General features: G+C 49.9%; 1 protein-coding gene across 1 annotated transcript in view; it reads right to left on the bottom strand.

Annotated features, from left to right (window-relative positions):
- The window catches only part of RBL15 (RHOMBOID-like protein 15), an 88,375-nt gene that overhangs the window by 26,166 nt on the left and 39,779 nt on the right, over nucleotides 1-22,430 (bottom strand). The window contains exons 2-9 of the mRNA XM_086781676.1: nucleotides 12,672-12,837; nucleotides 12,243-12,546; nucleotides 12,102-12,134; nucleotides 11,884-11,975; nucleotides 11,493-11,566; nucleotides 11,021-11,103; nucleotides 10,838-10,910; nucleotides 10,581-10,753 (exon numbers count right to left, since the gene is read on the bottom strand). Coding sequence (XP_086637802.1) covers nucleotides 10,581-10,753; nucleotides 10,838-10,910; nucleotides 11,021-11,103; nucleotides 11,493-11,566; nucleotides 11,884-11,975; nucleotides 12,102-12,134; nucleotides 12,243-12,546; nucleotides 12,672-12,837 — 998 coding nt within the window. The remainder of the gene's footprint in view (nucleotides 1-10,580; nucleotides 10,754-10,837; nucleotides 10,911-11,020; nucleotides 11,104-11,492; nucleotides 11,567-11,883; nucleotides 11,976-12,101; nucleotides 12,135-12,242; nucleotides 12,547-12,671; nucleotides 12,838-22,430) is intronic.

Genomic DNA, 22,430 nt, shown 5'->3' with positions numbered 1-22,430 from the left:
CCAGATACAACCGGTACAATTTGTAGCAGGTACAATTAAGCACATCAAGAACTTCTCATGTGTGCAGGTACAGCCAGTCAATTAATACTCGGGTTCTGTACTTTGCAAGCAGATACACCAGTACATTAAATGCTTCACATGTCCAAGTACAGCAGGTACTGTTTCTACAGCTGGTACAATGGGTTCAGCAGGTAGGTACAGCAAGGGCAACAGGTACATCAAGTACTACATGCGGGTGCAGCTGGGCAACAGGTACACCAAGTACTGTAGGCGGGTACAACAAGGGCAGTAGGTACATCAAGTACTACAAGTGGATAGAGCCAGGTACAACTGGACAGCAGGTACACCAAGTATGGTAGGGAGGTACAGCCAGGCGTGAAGGAGGCGGGTACGGCCAGGCGTGAAGGAGGCAAGAAGAGCCACCAACCCCACACGTGGGTATTTTTCCAAAAGGGTTCCATGCAAGGCCTTTTTTTTAAAGGTTATAAAACCTTTAATCAACTTATTACTTTGGGCCCCCCTCATAAGCAAATATCCAGCCCCTATTTAAAATGGGTGTGAGCACAATACCTTATAAATATTAAGGTTTACTCTAGTTTATGGATTTTACCTTTTAAAAAGGCCAAAATGAAAATACTTATTACCACGTGTTCACACGCCACACCACCGAGTCAACAAACAGCACTCCACGGTACACTGGGGGCATCCCCGTCCAGTGTACTGGCACGGCATAACAGGCAGACACACGCAAACAAGTCATGCAAAAACAAATTTATACATGCAGGCATAAATGCATGTGCACAAATAATGGACGAAATCTCCCTTTCATGAAACTTGTACAAGAGGTTCCTGTCGGGCACAAAACTGGCACAACAGAAATAAAAAGATATGTCCTCGTCTTCCTATGGAGTGACAGTCCCATAGGTAAGACGCCATCCTGGTCATACACGGGTGGCACCAATAGGCTCCCGTCCATACAGCACGGAGCAAGTCACACACGGATGGCAGGTCCCCGTCCATGTGACGCAACACTGGTCACACACGGGTGGCACGAATCTGGCTCCCGTCCATGTGACACCAAAAGACTAGCCCTTTCACATGGGACACTGGCCTGGCCCCATGTGAACATGGCACAAATCTGGCCGCTCTATGGAGTGACAGTCCCATAGAAGTGGCTCCAGAAATGGAGATGGACCAAATGGTGACAACCTCCTATTCTCTATAGATTTGACTGCCACAGTGTGGATACCAGCCTTGCTAAGCTGGACCACTTCAACGTTGACGAATGTGCTTGTGATCTAGGAGAGACTCACTTGGCATTATAGCATGCCCCACATTCTCCAATCATGTTCCTGTGTTTCTCCACCTCAGGGACCATGGCAGCAGGACAGACAACAAATAACCGGACTCCTCAATTGCCTTAAACATGATCCTGATATATGCCAACCCATGGAGATCTGGGAGACTTTCTCCCTTTCCCCTAGCTCTGATGCCTCTAGGCTTGGTAAGGTCCTTGCAGAGATCAGCCCTTTTCTCTCAGTTAGTGGCTGAAGAAAGGCTTTAGGCCTTCATGGAGCTGGAGCTGGAGCAAAGTCTCTACCACAGCACTTCTGTTAGTGGCTGAAGAAAGGCTTTAGGCCTTCATGGAGCTGGAGCGAAGTCTCTACCACAGCACTTCTGGATAGGTGCCAGGATGGAGGCCGCCCGCACTTCCCTGAAAGCAATCAAGAAATAGCGGGTTGAATTTTGATACTGTGTGAGAGCCTCTTTTTGGACCCACGAAGACGACAGCATGAGATGAGATTTTTTCATGCCCTCCAAAAGTCACCACAGGTGCAATGGCATTTTCCACCTCCACGGTCCAAATGGAGCACATGAGTCGGATCCCCGTTCGAGTCATTGCCTCGGATTTCTAACACACTGCTCCATAAGACTCTGCTGGGCCTGAATCCTGAGATCCCCAGAAAACATGGGAGTGCATGCCCAGCTGATGGCCAAAGGGAAGATGCACCAGGATGCTCTGGGTCAGGAGATGACAAGCCTCTGTTTCTCCATGCTGGATGATTATTCTGAGCATGCATATACTTTTCGGTAATTAATATTTTTTTATAATGGATTTATAAATGAGTGGATGTGATTCTTTAGACATGAATATCTTTATATATAGAACTTGGATATGGATTCTGGAATATGGTTGGCTCGTTTGGTTATGAACCATCTTATACCATCTTTTTTATGGGTTAATTCTTGGAGCTACTATGGTATTGGACGAGGTTTAGCCTAGGAGACTAACATGACTGCTGATGGGGTGCTCGCATAGATTTGAACCAGGCACTGATGAGACTATTACCAACTGGATCTTCCAAAGAACAACATGGTAACTGTTTTGAGAGAGAGCCTCGAACGACAAGAGCATATAAGGGGAAGAGAACAGAGTCTACATGGCTGGTTCTTAGCATTGAGTGCAAGCTTGACCCAGGATTACTGTAGTATGTACCTAATACTGGGGGGTGGAAAAACGGATTCTTAGTGGCTGATCCTTTGACTTGGTACCTGCTCAATGGAAGATTACTGTTTCTGGCAGGGCACTAGGATGAGGAACTTCACTGAGAACGAGTTCTTGGACACTGGCATATGAGAGAATAGTGAAGCACAGGCTTCTTTCAGTAGGGACACTCGCGTGTGCAGCCCATACATGAGAGAATGGTGAAATCTTGATGCTTACACTGCACACTGCTCACACTCATGTGCTGACACATAAGGCTGATTCCATAAGCCTTGTATGTGGCGAAAAGAATGAAGAACCCCCATGGCCACATATCATACAGCAGGTAGAAACTGTGATTAAAGAGGAGGGTTCGACCATTTAAAAACTCACATCCCTTGTCGTCGGAGAAAGAGAAAATCAGGCTTGCATTATGACACACCTTGCCCCATAGCAGTTCAACGCACCAATTGGGTCCCAAAACTCGTCCCAGCTTATATGTCCTGTGCAGGTGTGTGCACGTGAGCAGCCAACCTCCACACATGTAAGGCCTATAAACGCAGTCCATAACCTGCCTTGGCACCTGTGACAGACATGTGTACCCGCTGCTAGGGCTTTACTGATCTACTAGTGCAAGTCTGTCCACGCTGTATTGCCTGTAATCAGGCCTCATGGCCACATATCATACAGCAGGTAGAAACCATGATTAAAGAGGAGGGATCGACCGTTTTAAAACTCACATCCCGCCAATGAGGTGATAGCTCAAGTGGTGAAGGTGTTTGCCTAGGACCAAGAGGTCCTGGGTCCAAAACCCCCCTTGGTGCTTCCTCGGCGGCATCGCCTACGGGCGGATAATTTTTTTTTTTCCGTGAAAAGATCCTTTCATTAGTTACATAAAGACGCCCATAGGGCTACAAAAGATCCTCTCCTGCTCGCAAGAAAAACAGAGCAGTGGACAAAGCAAGGCAGCCCGGGAGACTCTCCCTAGGTACTGAAAAGTACAAGCATCAATACAAAGAACTGAGGGGCTAAATCATACAATAGGAGGGGGGAAAAGCCAAACAGGTGGCCTGTAATGCCAACTGGGGGACCCCGCGTGTAGGGTATAGAAGGGGCCGCTGCGCCAGGTGGTGTGGAAGGCCTGGCGCCGTAAGATCGCCTCATCCGAGTCACCCCGGATGCGGTCATACTATCCTCGCAGGGTGTGGATCAACTCTTGCCAAATCCCCCGAACAGTCTCTGCTGGTGGCTCCAATCTCCCCTCAAAGGCCCTGAAACATCGGGCCCTCCAGGTGAACCAGATGGTGAGGCTACTGAGGAGCTCCCATCGTAGATCCCTCTCCTGTGTCCAGCTCTGGCGGACGAGAAATCCGGTGAAGGAACAAGGCGAGGCTGGCCCCTAATGAATCTGATGGCCTGGCTGTCCTACTCCGTCTCATAGCCCATAGCAGGCCCTGACGAAGTCAACCAAGCAGCGGCACCCCACGTATACAAACCCTCTGGAGAGAGGGGAGCCAGAATACGCAGCATCCGCAGCCAAATCTGCTGCACGCCTGAGGGCAATCCCAAAGGCAATGTCTCTGTGTCTCCATAGGGTGGCCGCATCGGACGCAGGCCGCATCGGACGCAGGCCGCTGGAAGACCGCTCTAGACAAGCCAAGTGCCAACTGCTGATCCCCTGTGGGCGACCAGCCACCACTGGAAAGTCGAGATCCTGCGGGCCTGTCGACTAGCCCAGAGCCGGGCCCAAAAATCCTCCAGGAACTCCTGTGAAAGTCCTTGTAGCCGCCAATGCCCCGCTGCAGCTGGAGAGACCATCCTCCTCGCCGTCAAAATATGCCGCCCCAGCCGAACAGTATACTGGAAAAAGGTGATCTCTGTGGCCTTGAGGGCTGCATAAGGATCATGCCACTCGTACTCACCAGGGTCCCACTGTAGCCGGGCCAAGGGGCGCGCTACATATGCCCATATGCGCCAATCCGGGAGCACATCTGCAGGGTCTGGGTCAATATGCCACTTCCGAGAAGCGGCGGCCACTACCCGAATCATCTGAAAGGTGCACTCTGCAACCAGAGGCGACTCCACCTCCACTCTCTGAAGTCTGCCCTCATCCTGAATCTCATAGTAGAGGCAACTGCCATCCTTAGTGCAAGCTCTGACAACAATCAGGATCTCCAACTGTGTAAAAGCTCCCATCCACCTTGGGGCTGCTAGCTCGAGAGGCGTAAACCACTCCTCTGTGAGTGCCTCCTGAATGTCATCCCTCATAATCAACCCCCCTCTGAAGTGACTCAGCCTCTCCACCTGTATCTCCTTTGGGAGACTACAAAAGGCCTGCCAGTCTCCAAAGCTACGTGCTAGGCCTGCAGCCAAAGGTCCCTAGGCTAGACGAGGCCGAGAACCCAGCATATGACCCTGCTCTGTGCGAACCGCTGGGATCCAGATGAGCGGCTGTCTGGCCCGCTCCTCAACACAAGGAGGAGGTCACTGAGAGAGCCCCGGTCTCAGCAGCTCCCAAGCTCTCAGGATGCTCAGAGCAAATCTGTCCTCCCATCCTCTACTGAGGCCTGTCCTCCTCATCTCTATGAAGATCCATCGAATCTCTGGTGCCCAAGTGCCCCCTGCTGGAGGAGCCCGAGCCTGCAGCCGCTGCAAGAGAAGCTCTTTCCAAGGCTCAGCGCCTGGAAGCAGCCCCCGAACAATAAGCTTTCCCAATAAGGCTCTACTCTGATCGACTGGATCTATAATGCCCAAGCCTCCTTGGGCCATCGGAAGTGTAATAACTACCCAAGCAACCTTTGCCCGAGCTGGCTGACCGTCCCGTCCGGACCAAAGAAAGTTCCTGATCAACCTCTGTACCTGGCTGATGCAAGAACTCGAGAAGATCCAGCAAGACGTAATGTACCACATGGTCGCTAAAAGCACCCGATTTGCCACCACCACCCTCCCAGCCAAGGATAGCCGAGCTGTACTCCAATACAAAAGCTTCTTCCGAATGCTCAGAAGAAGCGGGGCAATCTGCTGCTCAGGTGACAAATCAACTCCAATCTGGCATCCCAAATATCGCACTGCTGTGCCAGGAGGAATCCATCTAAAACCGGGGTCTGGGCTCCATGCCGGAGTGGGAGCGCTACTGATCCAAAAGGCCACTGTCTTGCGCCAATTGATCAATGCTCCTGAAGCTGCACTAAAAACCTGGAGCGACTGCTCTGCCCGAAGAAGATTGGCCTCATGGCCATGCAAAAATAAGCCCGTGTCGTCAGCAAACTCAGCATCGAGCAGGTCCTCCCCCCGGACTGGGAGCTGGAGTCCTCTCAAACCAACCTCCTCTGCCGTCAAATACATGCTCATAGCCTCAGCAAAGAAGAGAAATAGAAACGGGGCGAGAGGACATCCCTGTCGGACTGATCTGGTCAGCTCAAAACTCGGCCCCCGTCCTCCTGCAATCAACACGTGGCTACGAGCTGTGGAATACAGAGCCGCCACCCCTCTAATCCAACCTGGCTCAAAGCCCAAGTGAAGCATAGTGCCCTCTAAGAAACCCCAATCGACTCTATCGTATGCCTTCTCAAAATCGAGAAGCATCACGACCAAGTCCTCGCCAAGAAATCTAGCTCGGGCCGTCGCCTCCCAAAAGGTGAAAATGTTGTCAAGGATACTACGCTCCTTGACGAATTCTGTCTGGGTAGCATGAATCAACTCCCCCAGGAAGGGCTGGATCCTCAAACTCAAGGCCTTTGCTAAGACCTTGTAGACAGTATTGAGGATCGTAATAGGTCTCCAATGGGGATAAGAAAGATCAAGCCCTCTGAAAAGCTCTGTGGCATCACCCTAGTGTCCAAAACATACTGAAAGCCCCTGCGGAGGCCTGGCCCCAAAAGGTCCCAATAGCGCATAAAAAAGACAGGTGTCAATCCGTCCTCCCCTGGGCAACTATGGCGTGGCAGGACCCTCAAGGCCTCAGCAAGCTCAACCTCTGAAAGAGGCTCACCCAGAACTGTACGCATACGATCTGTGACCCTCCTCTGCACATGGGCCCACACAGTCTGTCTGCAAGCATCCCGAGCCTCAGTGGCTGGCTCCGCTGAAAGTAGGTCTCTATAGAACACTGTGGCAATGGCTCTGATCTCCCCGGGCTCAGTAGCTACCGATCCGTCCGGCCTCCCAAGCTGACGGACTCCTGCTCGAGCATGGCGGAGTCCAGTGATCTCAAAAAACTCCCCAGTCACTCTATCACCAAGCTGCGTCCACTGAGAGGCCTGGCAGTGATAGTAAAACTCACGTCTCTGCTCCTCTGCCTCTCTAACCTCCTGGCGTGCTTGGCTCAGCTGGGACGCCACCCACTCACATGCAGGCTGCTGCTCCTGAAGGCGCTGGAGCGAAGCAAGGCTGCGTCTCAGCCGATGCTCCCGCTCGCGAGTCTCTCTCAGCCGTGTCAAAGCTGCCACGTGTAGAAAAGAGCTAAGCTCGATGAGTCCCTGGGCACACTGGCCTGCTGCATCCTGGTCAGAGCACTGACTATCATGCCAGATCCTCTCAATGTCCTCAGCGAGACTAAGATCTATAAGTACCCTCTCTCGGATTCTCAACTGCAGGCTGGGCTCCCGTGTCCTCTCCTCAAGTGTCAAAATAACTGGCGCATGCTCTGAAAATGAGGTGCCAGCGAGAATGCCAACGGAGCCCCCTCGCTCCACTAACTAGTCGCCCACATAAAAGCGATCAATCCGTGATAGATTAGTCCCTCCCTGCCGGCGATCCGACCGAGAGAAACTAAGACTGTCCTGAGAGCGGGAGAAGGCCCCATGCTGCCATGCATCAGTGATCCTCAGTGACATGCAAAATCGCTCCCAAGCTGCAAGCTCCGTGCCGTGCACTGTAACATGACTGCCTCCCACCCTATCGGCCGGGTCCTCAAGCATGTTGAAGTCTCCCCCAACACACCAATGTGCGGCCTCTGGCAATGCATCCGTAACCTGGGTCCAGAACTCTGCTCTGGCACTAGCATGGTTGGGCGCATAGACGTTAAGCACGCCCAAGAGCTCATCATGCATCCTCAGAATGACATACTGTGCTCTACCAGGCACAATGATCCCTCGATCCACAATGGCCTGCTGCCATACATCTGCAATGACCATGCATACTCCTCCCTGTCCACCCAAAGAGCCGAACCCTGCAGACCAAAAGGTGTCCCATCTACCAGGCATCACCGAACCATATCTCCGGTTTTCGCAAGCGGCTTGGATGGAGAATAGTCCCCATCCGAGCGGCTACGAATCTGCCCACCCGGTGTGCTGCAAGAATCACGGATCAGGTGCCAGTGGGCTGTGTCCCATGGCGACTGCCTCTCGCTCAGTCAGAGCAACCTCGTGTATGCATACATATCCAGGGTCGCGTGCTAAGTCTGCCACTATGCGAACGACCAAATGGCGAATCCCTGAGGCATCCACACTCCCGGGATCCAAGAAAAAATGAGCCAACTCCCAGAGTCGGCCTATCACATCTGTCACCTCCAGATCGCTCACATGGTGGGAAAACTCAACTGCTTGAGTCTTCAAAGTGCTAAGAGCGAGCTCCAGAGTCCACTCCCGGTCGCATGGGCCACAGAGAGGAAACAAGAAGGCCACCGCTGAGTCAAGTGCCTCCTCTCCGCGGGCCGGAGGTATCACTACATGAACTCAGATGGGTGCTGGCTCATGGGGGCCCTCCGCTCCAAAAAGCCGTGTGAAGGAGTAATCAAAAGCCTCCGAGCGCTATCTAGCGCCGAGGCGACTCAGCCGACTGCGGATAGATGATATCCGTGAAGCCCGAATCGGCATGGTAAGTCTCCTCTGCGGTGCTCGATCAAGATCGGAGCTCAGAGCCCTCCGGACTGCAGGTGAACGCCAGGGGACTGCCAGGGCCTCCCGGGGAGCTGAGGCGGGGGGGGGGGGGGGGGGGGGGGGGCCGAGGGGGGTGGAGAAGGAGCCGCTGCCGAAACCGGAGCGGGGGCGGGAGGCGGTGAAGGTGGAAGCGAGGCGGTAGGGGGGGATGGGGGTGGGGGGGTGAAGGAGGGGGTGTTGGCATCTCCTGGTCCTCAGTCGTCGCAGGGGTCTCCTCCTGTAGGGGAGCAAAGCTGTTCCTCACGGGAACCCAGTGGTGCTGAGACTGAGGCTGCGGCTGCATTGGTCTCTGGGCGTGCTGTTGTGGCTGTCTCCCTCGATGGCGCCTCTGTTTAGGCTGCCACTCCAAGGTCTCTGTGGCCTGAGTAGGTGTCCCGGAGGCTGCCTGCCGAGCCGCAACTGTGGGCGGGCCATCAGGGGCCTGCTACTGTGGTGAGGGTCGGGGTCTCCTGCGAGGACAGGCCTTGGCCAGATGGCCGACCTGCCTGCAAATAAAGCACTGGTTCGGGAGCCCCGAGAACTCCACTCTCTGATCAATCCATCCCCCCCCCATCCTCGGTAGCTGAATGACCTTCGGAAGGGAGGAGATGTCCGGAACCAAAACTCTGACGGAAGGTAGCCCAACTGCTCTGGCCACCACTGAAGCTGCTGTGGGGTCAGTCTCTAGCACCGAACCCACCAATGCTCCCAGCCTAGAAAGGAGCGGCAAGTACTCACGGCGGAGTCCAGGGAAGCAAACTGTAACATGGAAGAGGCGCTCTCCCTGCTCGGCCGATGCTGGGTCAAAGCCATGCTGCCAAGGTCTGAAGAATGCCCGAGTACCCGTGATGTCTAGGGGACTCATGGCTAGGACCTTGGCCACGCTCTGGGCAGTCTCGAACTCGATCTGGTAGTGACCACGGCCCAGTAGCTGAACGTCCAGGATCTTGCCCACATCTGCAAGAAGGCGGGCCTGGAGAAGATCCCGGATCTCCCCTCTGCTGGGGCGAGTGCCGACTATACGGAAGATGGTGGAATGTGCCTGGAGGCGTTCCACCTCTACGGTGAGGCTCGCTTCCTCTTCTGGCGAAAGAGAAAGCCTGATGGGGGTATCCTCAGGGGCGGGCGAGGGGGCTGCGGGAGAGTCCCTCTGAGGTGGGGCGGGAGGAGCCTCCATCAGAGTCTGAAGCTAGGTTGAAGGCGGAGCGAAGCGGAGAGTCCTGTAGGAGCCGAGCTGCACACAAGGGCGGAGGGGGAGGGAGGAAGGCACAAACGAAAAAAAAGGGGGGGAAAAAACCTAGGGGACGGAAAAATCAGAAAAAAAGGGGGGAAAGGTAAGGTGGCGACGACAACAAAAGGGGGGGCCCTAGGGGGGAGGCGGAAGCAACGCGAAACAGGGGGCGGGGGGAAAGATATGGCACCGGCGGCGAATGGGGGGGCAGGGTGCTGAAGGAAGATGGGAGGGCGCGAAGGAGAGGAGAAGGAGCAGGGGGCGGCGGGCGCTGCAGCGCTGGGGCGCGCAGGACAGCCAGGCGGGGGAGGGGGGGCGAATGCGAAAGCAGGCGGGGGGGAGGGAGGGGAGAGCAAACGCGAAGGCGGAAGAGGGGGGAAGTGTGCAGTAGCGCGAGCAGGGGGGGGGGGAGCGCGAGCTTCAGCGAGCGGCAGATAGTTCCCAATGTCTACGGGCGGATAATTAAGCGCCTATGGGCGGTGAAAAATCAGTAACTACGGGAGGATCTTGGACCTAAGGCCAGTTGGGAAAAAAAAACTCACATCCCTTGTCGGAGAAAGAGAAAATCAGGCTTGCATTATGACATACCTTGCCCCACAGCAGTTCGACACACCAATTGGGTCCCAAAACTGGTCCCAGCTTATATATCCTGTGCAGGTGTGTGCCAAGTGAGCAGCCAACCTCCACACATGTAAGGCCAATAAACGCAGTCCATAACCTGCTTTGGCACCTGTGACAGACACATGCACCCACTGCTAGGGCTGTCCTGATCTAGTAGTGCAAGTCTGTCCGTGCTGTATTGCCTGTAATCAGGTTTCTGCTGCTGTTCTGGCATATGAAAAGTTGGGTAGAAACCTGATCTGCCATGGAAAATGTATTATCTATTTCAAAAAAATCTGTTTACCTGTTGGTTATGTTCCTTATCTTTTGATTAGAAGATTTTATTTCCCAATAGCATTTGAAATTGCAGATATCGCTCTGAAACCATGAACAAAACCTTGCATACCTGGAGTCTGGTGCTGCAGGAGCTTCTCCTCTTGCATGAAGCAGCTCTGTGTCTGCCCCATTAGCAATCTCTCTATCCAATAGTCTGGCTTGCAAGCCAGAGTCACTTCCTGATGGTGTTCTCATTGTAGTTGTTACACCAGTAGCAAGAGTTCTTCCCCTTCCTGGAAACCTCTGCGGCCAAACACAATCAGCTGAGAAGCTGTGAATGAGCACACGATTTAAACCTTTTCCTGTTTTTCTTTCTGACAAGCTTACCTCATCCACTGGAGTCTCCCTCTGCGGCACCCAAGATCTCAGGCCTCTCCATAGATTACCAAGGCTAGTGCTACTGCTCAGAGAAAAATTGCAAAGTTAGCAAACTCCATCACTAGAAATGCTAAGTTAAGAGAGATTGATCATACTACATATATGATCAGTGACTCCCACTCTCAGTATTACCTGCTTACAGGGGCAACTGTCGGAAGAGATGCAGTTGGCATGCCACCCCCCACAATAAATCCAGGTCTTCTCACACAGCTGGCCTGAAACCATCAACAGGACGAGTTAGAGAAGATGCTCCACAAGCACTAATAAGTTGAACCTAATTCAAGAAGTATGCTTATTCTCTCTTGATGAAGCTTCCAACAAAGAGACAAATGCAGGAAACACTGAAGGCCTGTCTCTGGCAGTGTCACTTCTTTTTCTGGTGTTGTTTTGTATGTGGTGGCTTGTCATGGTATCAAATGATGTTGGCAATTTTGTGTGCGTAATCAATCAAGAGTGCTTGTGCTTGGACGGATTTGTCTTTTTGTGTGGAATGGTTTGCACATGTGTAACTGTGTGTCTATCACTGTTGTGCATGCATGTGCATATGCATGAGCACGCGACGCAAGTATGAACAAATCGAGAGTATTGAAATGCATTGACTAACCATCAGCCAAAAGCTCTCTACAGTAGAGTAAGTAGATGATCCGAAAAGCAATGGATTGAACAGGCCATGAGTATCTACAGCAACATGCCAATAAAATGATCAAACAGATGGTAGCAGTAAGTAGAAAGATTAAATCTAAAATCATTTCAAGCCTAACCAGCACCTATGTTTGCCATACACAAGCTAGCTTGTCTATGAACTATGCCAACAATCACTCATGTTATTCACTTGCAAAATGTAGAAACCCTTTCTTTCTTTCAATCACTCTTGTTATTCACTTGCAAAATGTAGAAACCCTTTCTTTCTTTCTTTTTGAGGGAGTGTCCCTTTCTTTCTATACACATGTTACATGAAATCCCACAGGAGCAGAATGCATGAGAGATCAACTGACATGCAAACCCTGACAAAATGCCGCATAGATGCCCCAGCAAAGACACATTGGGCATCAAAAGCTGGAACAATATGAGTAAAATCCAAGCATACCTGCAAAACGCATGAAAATAAATCCTCCAAAATATGATGGATAATCAAGGAAGGTCACAAACACATTCAATCCCCTGCTTTGAGAGTGTTCGTGTAATTATGATTGCGTAAAATCTGGCGACTCACCACTTTGCTGGGACATTGAAGAGACCAAAAATGCTGCACACAATCACACAAAATCAACTAAGAAAAAACAGTTGAAAGCAAGAAGAACTGAAACTTGCATGCAGAGATGTGGGCCTATATGTTTCGATTTCAAGGACCTACCTGCGGCTCTGCGCCCCACTTAAACTCGTCTCCATGACAATCATTGCAAATATCATACCAGAGAAACCGATACTGCATTCTCTCATGAAGAAGGTATATGCATGGATTGGATTGTGTGCAGCTACTAGTGTAATGACCATGTGCAATAGCCCATTGCATGTTGCAATGATGAAGAGGACGTGAGAATATCTGACTGAACCCAAGATGCGCTCGAGTCCACTGCCAATTGGTACTAGCGCCAGCATGTTGAACACCAAATGCAAGATCGACACGTGGAATAGTGTTGATGTGTAAATCCTATACACTACCATTCACAACTTCATCAAATTAGAAGGGCCCCAACCATCTACCACTTTATCAAACGATATGAATGAAAAGGAACCCAATCATAACAATTAGGTGTAGATATGCTCAAATGACCTGGTTTACCTTCATAATTTGTGATGACAGCAGCTGGGAGGAAGCACACTTGCTCAAAAGAATCGTAACCTATCAATAGGCAGATTGTGTATATTGCTCCGCACGCAATGACAATTGTGGAAGTGACAAAAGGCACAGCTGTCCACCATTGTGATAATCTTGTGCTAAAGCTTGCCTGAAATAACAAAGGAATCAGTCACTAATCTCGTGATTACAGATTCCAAAGCATACAACTTAAGGAGGGGAACCGCATGCAGGGGGTGTGGTGTGCGGGATTTACAAAGTTCCACACCAGAAACTTCATCCTGTGTGCCAAATTATCTTCAGCAGGCAAACTTTCATATGTGATCCATTACAAAATTCACATAAATCACAGTGCTGAATTTCTGGATTCACTCAAGTTGGAAAGGAAAATCCAGTCAATTCAAGCATGACTCCGGCCAAAGACAGCGTAAGTTCCCCACGAAGTTTCAGCACAGAGGGACACATGAAGTGGTTTGGCTTGACAAGAACTCCTTTGAAGACTATCCAGCATTATTGATAGACAATTTGGAGGCTGTGCAGCTTCCGTCAAGTTCAGCAGGAGGATGTCACATGCATCCGGCACTTGGATATCACATGGACATATATGTATAGCAGGTGCAAGACTTAAGCATGGTAATTGGCCCTTTGTGAGCCCTTGTCTGGGACGAGTCACCAGGGATCCACAGTAGAGCGTCAAGGCCAGGTGCACAAGTCCCGCACATGGTCATCGTTAGGTGTGCATGTTCCACACATGAAGTCAGTGTATGTTCCACACGTCAAATGATGTAGAGGCTGAGAGTTATCTCAGCCAAGTGAAGATCTTAGTCGGTTCTGTCCTGGCTATTTACAGCCAGCAGTCAATCATTCTACTCATTCAATGAAGCAAATACACCATACATGGTGGAGGCCCTTCATAGTGAACAAAGGTGCTGAAAACTGTTTATCAAAGTACAATCCTCATCTATAAGCTTCCACATTTACAGCCCTGAACAAAGAGAGGGCTATCAAGTGTAACATTGTTGTGCTTCAGAGGGAAAATTGTGCTTCAGAGGGAAAACAAGAAGCATCCATAGTCTCCTTGGATCCGAGACCTATTGTCTGCAGTTGGAGCAGAGCTGCAGATGGCCATGGATAGGCGAGGGGAGTTTTCGTTTCATGCTAACAAGGCCATTTGAGCACAGATGGGTGGCCGATGCAACAAACACTTCCTCCCAGCATATGGGCCTACGTAGCCATAGTAGGGAGTGTGTGAGATATATGTATAGCAGGTGCAAGACTTAAGCATGGTAATTGGCCCTTTGTGAGCCCTTGTCTGGGACGAGTCACCAGGGATCCACAGTAGAGCGTCAAGGCCAGGTGCACAAGTCCCGCACATGGTCATCGTTAGGTGTGCATGTTCCACACATGAAGTCAGTGTATGTTCCACACGTCAAATGATGTAGAGGCTGAGAGTTATCTCAGCCAAGTGAAGATCTTAGTCGGTTCTGTCCTGGCTATTTACAGCCAGCAGTCAATCATTCTACTCATTCAATGAAGCAAATACACCATACATGGTGGAGGCCCTTCATAGTGAACAAAGGTGCTGAAAACTGTTTATCAAAGTACAATCCTCATCTATAAGCTTCCACATTTACAGCCCTGAACAAAGAGAGGGCTATCAAGTGTAACATTGTTGTGCTTCAGAGGGAAAATTGTGCTTCAGAGGGAAAACAAGAAGCATCCATAGTCTCCTTGGATCCGAGACCTATTGTCTGCAGTTGGAGCAGAGCTGCAGATGGCCATGGATAGGCGAGGGGAGTTTTCGTTTCATGCTAACAAGGCCATTTGAGCACAGATGGGTGGCCGATGCAACAAACACTTCCTCCCAGCATATGGGCCTACGTAGCCATAGTAGGGAGTGTGTGAGATACATGTACGACTCACAGGGAGAGATTCACATTGAGCCAGATAGATAAGGTGAGGAGTATTCCATCAGATTTTTATCAACTATTGCTTTCTGCAGAGGCCCCCTCTCCGCAAAGAGATCTTGCATAGCATAAAGTTTGGGAGTGCTTGTCCAGGCTTATCACAGATGACGTGTTTCTCATTGGATGCCTCCTACTTGAAGGATGAGTTGAGACATGCATTCCAAGCTCTATCAAAAGGAAAATGACTAGGGGATGATTTTAGCAATCATCTCTTGTCTGTACCATATTACTCAGTACGGAGTGAGGGCCTCTCTTGTGGGTGTGCCCGCCTAGTTAGGAGTAGTCTCCATTTTTCCTCATTTTCCATGTTGTTTTCCCAGTTTTGCTAGTCGTGGGGGGGACTGGATGAGCTGGCCGACCTATCATGTACTGGCTGACTCATCCTTCTAAAGGCCGACTGGATGTGATTCAATCGTGGGCTCTCATGGGACTATTGGCCTGTTTTAGACAGGGCCGACTGCAGCCCCAACCCATATATAAAGTGGTCCCCCCCCCCCAACACACACACACACACACGTTGTTGTATCAGTATTGTACCGGATCTAGTGTATATAGCAGAGTTTATACAGCTTCTCTCTCTCTCCACTTCTGCGTTTTCTCTCTCACAGCAGTTTGTCTCATTTCCGCTGTGCATTCCGACATGGTATCAGAGCCCCAGGTGGCTTGAAGCTTGGAGACAGTGAGAGCTTGAGGGTTTGCTGTTTTTTGGTGCTGATTGGAGAATTTCTGGGCTGTTCGGGACTTGGAGAAATAGGTAGAAGGCGGCCATAATTGCTGGACAGCCACCTTGCATAGTGTTTGCAGCCTCTTCTTCATTTTTTTTCCCACCCACCCTCCCTTCACATGACCTTGTGAACCCTTGAGATGGCTGAGAAGCATGTGAAGATCCCCACCCTCCCGACATTCCCCGTGGACCAACAGTTGGACAGGACCAATTATGGCATATGGCAGGTAATGATGGAGTTTGTCCTAGAGTCTTATGATTTGGCTGATTTCATTGTGGTTGGAGTTCCACGGCCAGAGTTGGAGGAGGGTGAGCTTTTACCTTCTACTAGGAAAGAGCAGGAGGCTCAAGCACAATTGTGGGATCGTGTCAATGCCCGTGTGCGTTCTTTCATCTTCCATAATTGCACACCCCAAGTGATTAATCACATCAAACACATGACGCTGGCCATGGCTTCTTTGTATAACAGGGTATCACCCATGAAGTGGATTTGGCAACACTTGGCTTCTTTGTATAACAGGGTATCATCCATGAAGCGGATTTCCTTGGAAGTGCAGATGCGAGTGATGAATCTTACAAAGTCTTCAACGATCCGGGAGCACATCAACAAACTCCAGGCTCTTCAGCAACAAGAGGTTCTTTAGGCTGGGAAGGAGATATCTTCAGAGAATATGGCCATCACCTTATTGTCTCATCTCACCCCTCAATATTCAACTTTCTATTCTTCTTTGATCACTAGTGGGAGGCTCAACACCATCACATGGGAGGAGCTTGTGCCGATGGTTTTGGATCAAGAAGAGCGGTTTATGAACCCTCCACAAGGCGGAGGTTCTAAGGCTCTAACTCGCTGGCGGTCGAAAGGCCGCAACACCAACAACAAGGGCAAAGGGAAGTCCTCACCGGCGAAGTCTTCTAAGAAGAAGACCGATTCAGAGTGTGACGCTTTGAAGGCCAAGCGGACCTGTAACCATTGTGGCCAAAAGGGTCACTATTGGAGGAAGTGTCCTCAGTGGAGTACCAAGAAAAGTGCAGATTCTTTAGCTGCAGCTGCAAAGACTCCAGCTTTTGGGCACTTGGAGATTATGGACACAGATGCTTCATCTTCTTCGATCAGGGAGGCAATTGGTCTCACTGCCCGCCAAGGATACTCGGGGGTGAATTCTTGATAGTGGTGCTTCCACGCACATGACTCCTTCCCCGGAGTTATTACAGGATCTTCGACGGCAGACAGGTCACATCTTCATTGGTGACAAATCCACTATCTCGATTCACAGTGAGGGCACGTTGGAGATTATTCCCGATGGCAAAGGGGGGAAGCATTCCTCCCGGGTTCTTTATGTCCCATCCCTTGGTTTTCATCTTTTGTCAGTGAATGAGGTTTGCAAGGCTGGCATACGAGTGGAGTTTGATGAGCATTTTGTTGCTCTGTGGGACAAAGCAACGGGCCAGGTTGTTTGGGAAGGCGGAGTGGAGAATGGGATCTACAAACTCTCAGCACTCTCTTCGCTGACAGGTACTCAGCTCGGTGATTTGTGGCATTTCCGAATGCGCTGCAGCGGGCTTTCCAGGACCAGATGGTGGATGACTTGCCAGATGTTGGCAGCAGGCAGGGACATTGTAGTTCTTCCCATCGTGGTAAGCAGCACAGGGAGTCTTTTCCAAAGCAGGCTACTAGGCGGACTTCGAAACCTTTGGAGTTGGTACACACTAACTTGTGTGGACCTATGCAAACCCCATCTTTGGGAGGTTCCTTGTACTTCATGTTACTTGTGGATGATTGTAGCCGGTTTACATGGGTTTATTTTCTTTCCCAGAAGAACCAAGCCTTTGCTCAGTTCAAGGAGTGGCATGTTATGGTGGAAAAGGAGTCTGGATTGCAGGTGAACACTCTTCGGGCTGACAAAGGAGGGGAGTTTTCTTCTAATGCTTTCGTGCGGTTTTGTGCGGAACATGGCATCAAGTGGGAGCTGGCCAATACAAGATCGCCTTCAGAGAATGGAGTAGTTTTGAGCGTAAGAACCGGACTGTGGTGGAGATGGCGAGGACGATGCTGGAGCATCGTGATCTTCCTCATGCACTTTGGGGAGAGGCTATGGCTACGGTTGTCCATACCCTCAACCAATCTCCGACGACTTCAATACCTAAGATGACTCCATATGAGGCTTATTTTGGCAGGAAACCAGATGTCTCCCATTTCCGTGTTTTTGGGAGTGATGCCTATGTTCACATTCCAAAGAAGCATAGGGGGAAGCTTGACTCGAAGTCCCCGAAGCTAGTATTTGCGGAATATAACTCTCTTTCCAAAGGCTACAAGTTGCATGACCCAGAGCAGAATGAGGTTGTTGTCAGCAGGGATGTTGTCTTTGATGAGCATGTTCCAGCTTCCACTATTGAACCATAAAGTTCGGATCTTTGAGGCCATCATTCCAAAAACCACCTTCAAGACCGAGCGCGGCCACTGCGAATTTGTGGTGATGCCCTTTGGCCTCACACCAAGGCACCAACGATGTTCAACAAAATGATGTCTCGTGTTTTTCGAGATCTCATTGGCAAATGTGTCTTCCTCTTCTTACATGACATTCTTATCTTCTTAGGGATTGTAGAGCAGCATGAGCAAGATGTGGCGTAGGTTTTGCAACTCTTGCAAGACAATGAGTTGTTTATCAATGCCAAGAAGAGTGAGTTTGGAGTAGAAGAAATCCATTACCTGGGATACATCATCAGTTCATCAGGTATTAGCCTCGACCCTGAAAAGGTACAAGCCATTCTCAGTTGGGATGTTCCCACTACAGCCCAGGGAATCCGCTAGGCACGGACAAGTTTTCTGACCTTGCAACACCTCTCACTAACTTGCCCAAGGGCGTGAAGACTCATCGTCAAAAAGTGTCCATTATAGGCAAGGCTCTAGAGGCATTCAAGTCAATGAAGAAAGTTGTCTCTGAGTCACCAGTTCTGAAGTTGGCTTCATCAGATGATCCTTTCGAGGTAATTACCGATACCAGTAACCTTGCCATTGGCGCTGTTTTACAGTAAGATGGAAGGCCTGTGGCTTATTATAGCCGCAAATTGATAACACCGAAAAGAATTATTCGATGTATGACAGAGCTCTTGGGGGTGATGACCATCCTTAAGCATTGGAAGCACTTCGTTTACGGGAGGGACTTCACAGTTAAAACAGATCACCAGGCACTTAAATGGTTGCAAATCATGTCCAGTGCCAAATGGAGTGACAGACTATCCAAGTGGAGTCAATTGTTCCAACAATTTGGGGGAATGATTGAATATGTCCCGGGAAAAAAATGACCTCATTGCCGATGCTCTTAGTCGAAAGGACACTATTCAAACATTGCAGGAGTCCATTGTGTTAGAAATTCAAGGCAAAGACTTGGACACTATAAAGGCACAATATCTGGATTCAAAAGAGTTCGAGACTCAATATCAGTTGGCCCTCCATACAAAACCAGGCCCTACAGTATACAAGATGGTTGGTTGTTTTTCAAGAACCGTCTGTATGTACTCAAAGAAAAGTGCCAAGTCCTTCTCCACGATGCTCATGATTCTCTTGTTGGCGGTCATAGGGGTATCAACAATACCTTGGAGAAGTTAGAGAGTTCATTCTATTGGCCCAAGATGCGACGGGATGTCTACCAACATGTCCAATCATGCCAGATATGTCAAAAAGTGAAAGTTCCTCGTACCAAACAAGCCAGGTTACTTCAGCCTTTGCCTATTCATGAGGGACCCTTTCACGACATCAATATGGACTTCGTAGGCCCTCTTCCCGCCTCAACTGGATCTAGAAACACACAGTGTATGACAATTGTTGATAGATTCAATAAGTTTTGCATGCTCATTCCATGCAAGCAAACAGCCACAACCGAGGACATAGCTCGCTTGTTCATTTGGTTTTGGTACCCCATTGGTGGTTTGCCACGGACTATCACATCAGATAGAGATCCAAATTTTACGTCCCATTTTTTGAGAGCATTGTTTGACAATTTAGGGACTAAATTGCAATTATCCAGTGCATTCCATCCTCAAACAAATGGCCAAACAGAAATATACAATCAATTGGCCTTTGATGTTCTCAAATCATACTGCCATGACCAGCAATCGAAATGGGAACAATATCTTCCTTTGGTCTAGGCAATCCTGAACGATACTCACTCATCGAGTATTGGCCGGACACCATATGAGGCAGCATTTGGTCGCCAGTTCTCATCTCTTTTGACGAAACAGGTGTCACCATCTCTTGAGGCCAATAAAACCACCGAGACATTCTCGAAAATCATGGAGTCAATTAAGGAGTGCCTTGCCAAAGCTCAGGAAGCATATACCCAGCAAGCCAACAAATCCAAGCGAGATGTCAACTTTAAGAAAGGGGATTGGGTATATCTCCCCATCATGAAACAACAGCTAAAGCAAGTGGGCAAGCGTTGTCCCAAACTAAAATTCCTAAGTTTCGGCCCATTTCCAGTCATTCAAAAGTTAAGTGATGTCTCTTTAAAGTTAAAAATTGCCGGAAAGTTGGACTATGCACAATGTCTTTCATGTTTCTTGGTTGAAGCCATATGTAGATTCAGCATTGCAGGATATATCATAAGAGCAACAACCAGATATGATCGACGAAGCTGATCATAGAGCCAAAGCAAATTCTCCTGCACAGATGGAAGTATGGATTCGATCGAAGAATACGACAGTTTTACACGAAGTTTAAAGACCGCGGAACCCATGAAGCAGTTTGGTTGAATGAAGAGTTCTTTCAGGAGTACTGTAATATGCGGAACCTTTGGAGAAGAATCGGTAACTTCAATATTCAGAATTCAGCACTCTTTTCGCGACGGAAATTAACGCACAAACTGAAAGGAGAAGTGCACAAAATAGAGAGAGAGAGGGAGAGATGGAGAGGACACAGTATTGGGTCCCAATTACCCTCTGTAGGGCTCCCACCACGGATGGTGTATTTGCTTTACTAGAATGATGTGAATTTGAAAAGAAAATACAGAATTCTTGACCTTTCTTGGTTGGAAAATCCCTGCCCTTGACCTTCAGTTCTCCACCCCTTTGCTTGGCAACTCCCTTGGCTTGTCTAGCCCTTGATTTGCTTGAGCTCTTGGTGAATAATAAGATGATTGAATGGGATTGTGGTCTCCACTATTTATACTACTTCCCAACAGCAGTTGGCCAGTAGATAAACACGCGGCCAGTTCTAAATGTCTCCCACGACTGAGATAACAGCATTAAATGCTGGAAAAATCACCTAAAATGCTGCGCATTATTCCCTAGATGACTGGGCATCATGCGCTTGCTTCCAGAGGGCTGGGCAGCCTTTGCCCACATTCCAAGGGCTGGGCAGCCTGTATGGGCTGCCCCATACCTGCCCTACAGCCATGTAAAGGCTGTAAACTCCTGGAATTTGCCTTATTCTTGCCCTAGGGCTATCCCACAGCCCCTCCATGGCTGGTGGGTTCAGCCTGGTCCTTCCTGGCCCTCATGGGGGTGGTTCCACACCATTCCCATGCCCACGCTAAGATCCAGGGTAGCCCTATGGGCTGGCCCCTTGTCCTAAACACTAACTACTCAGTGATCTGGCATTCGGTATACCATGCCAGATACACAAAATCACTGACATCATTCTACAGGGAGACTCACAGCGCGGACTGGCACTGTTTCATGTGCAGGACAGTGCACACCTGACCTTGGATTCCTGTGCAGGACAATGCACACCTGACCTCGAACAACTGAGATGGATCCTTGGCTGACTCGTCCCGGACTGGGCTCACATGGGACCAGTTCACCATCCCAGGTCCTGCACCTTCTGTACAGAAATGTCTACGTGGCATCCAAGTGCGGGATGCACGTGACATCCCCTTCTGCTTAACTTGACGGAAGCTGCATAGCCTCCAAATAATCCGTCAATAACGCTGGATAGTCTTCGAAAAACTCTTTGTCGAGCCATACTGCTGTCACGTGCATCCCGCACTTGGATGCCACGTAGACATTTCTGTACAGAAGGTGCAGGACCTGGGATGGTGAACTGGTCCCATGTGAGCCCAGTCCGGGACGAGTCAGCCAGGGATCCATCTCAGTTGTCCGAGGTCAGGTGTGCATTGTCCTGCACATGAGTCCAAGGTCAAGTGTGCACTGTCCTGCACATGAAGCAGTGCCAGTCCGCGCTGTGAGTCTCCCTCTGGAATGATGTCAGATGTGCTGAGTATCTGGTTTGCAACTGGATGCCAGACCTCTGTAGGCATGTAGGTTTGCATGTAGAGATGGGGCCAGCCCATAGGGCTACCCCAGTGCGAGGATTTGCATTTGCACTCTTAGTGTGGGCATGGGGGAGGTGTAGAACCACCCCCAAGTGGCCAGGAGGGCTCACATTGTGCCCACCAGCCAGGGCATAGGCTGGAGGGGCTGTCGGCCAGCTGTACTGCTGCTGGACAGGCAGCCGACTGGGTCTAATACCCTACCCAGCTAGTCAGCCAGGTGTAGGGAGCAGTCCCACACCCATGCGTTGATTGCCCAGCAGCCAGGATGCTGCCCCAGAAGCATGCGCAGGCTGGACAGCAGGGTGGCATAGTGTGAAAGCATTTATTATTAGTGTGCAAGCATTTTATTGGAAAATATCTAGTCGTGGGGCTTCATGAAACAGGCCGACTGGATGCTATGTGGGGTATAAAAGCCCAGCCAAGATCTCAATGATCTCATCTCATAATTCACCAAGTGCTCCAAGCAAACAAGGGCCAGGACAGCCAAGAACATTGCTAAAGCAAAGGGGTGAAGGACTGAAGGTCAAGGGCAGGTTTTCCAGCCAAGAAAAGGTCAAGTACTTTGTATTTGTTTCAGATTTACATCATTCTAATAAAGCAAATACACCATCCGTGGTGGGGGCCCTACAGAGGGTAATTGGGACCCAATACTATGTCCTCTCCATCTCCCCCTTCTCTCTCTATTTTCTGCACATCGTCTTTCAGTTTGTGCGTTAATTCCGTCGCGAAAAGAGTGCTGATTTCTGAGTTTTGAAGTACCGATCCTTCTCCGAAGCTTCCGCAT

The sequence above is a fragment of the Cibotium barometz genome, chromosome 43, assembly GCF_041138505.1.
Source record: "Cibotium barometz isolate CiBa-2024 chromosome 43, ASM4113850v1, whole genome shotgun sequence".
NCBI classification, from domain to species: domain Eukaryota; kingdom Viridiplantae; phylum Streptophyta; class Polypodiopsida; order Cyatheales; family Cibotiaceae; genus Cibotium; species Cibotium barometz.
This window is presented reverse-complemented; position numbering and strand designations above follow the sequence as displayed.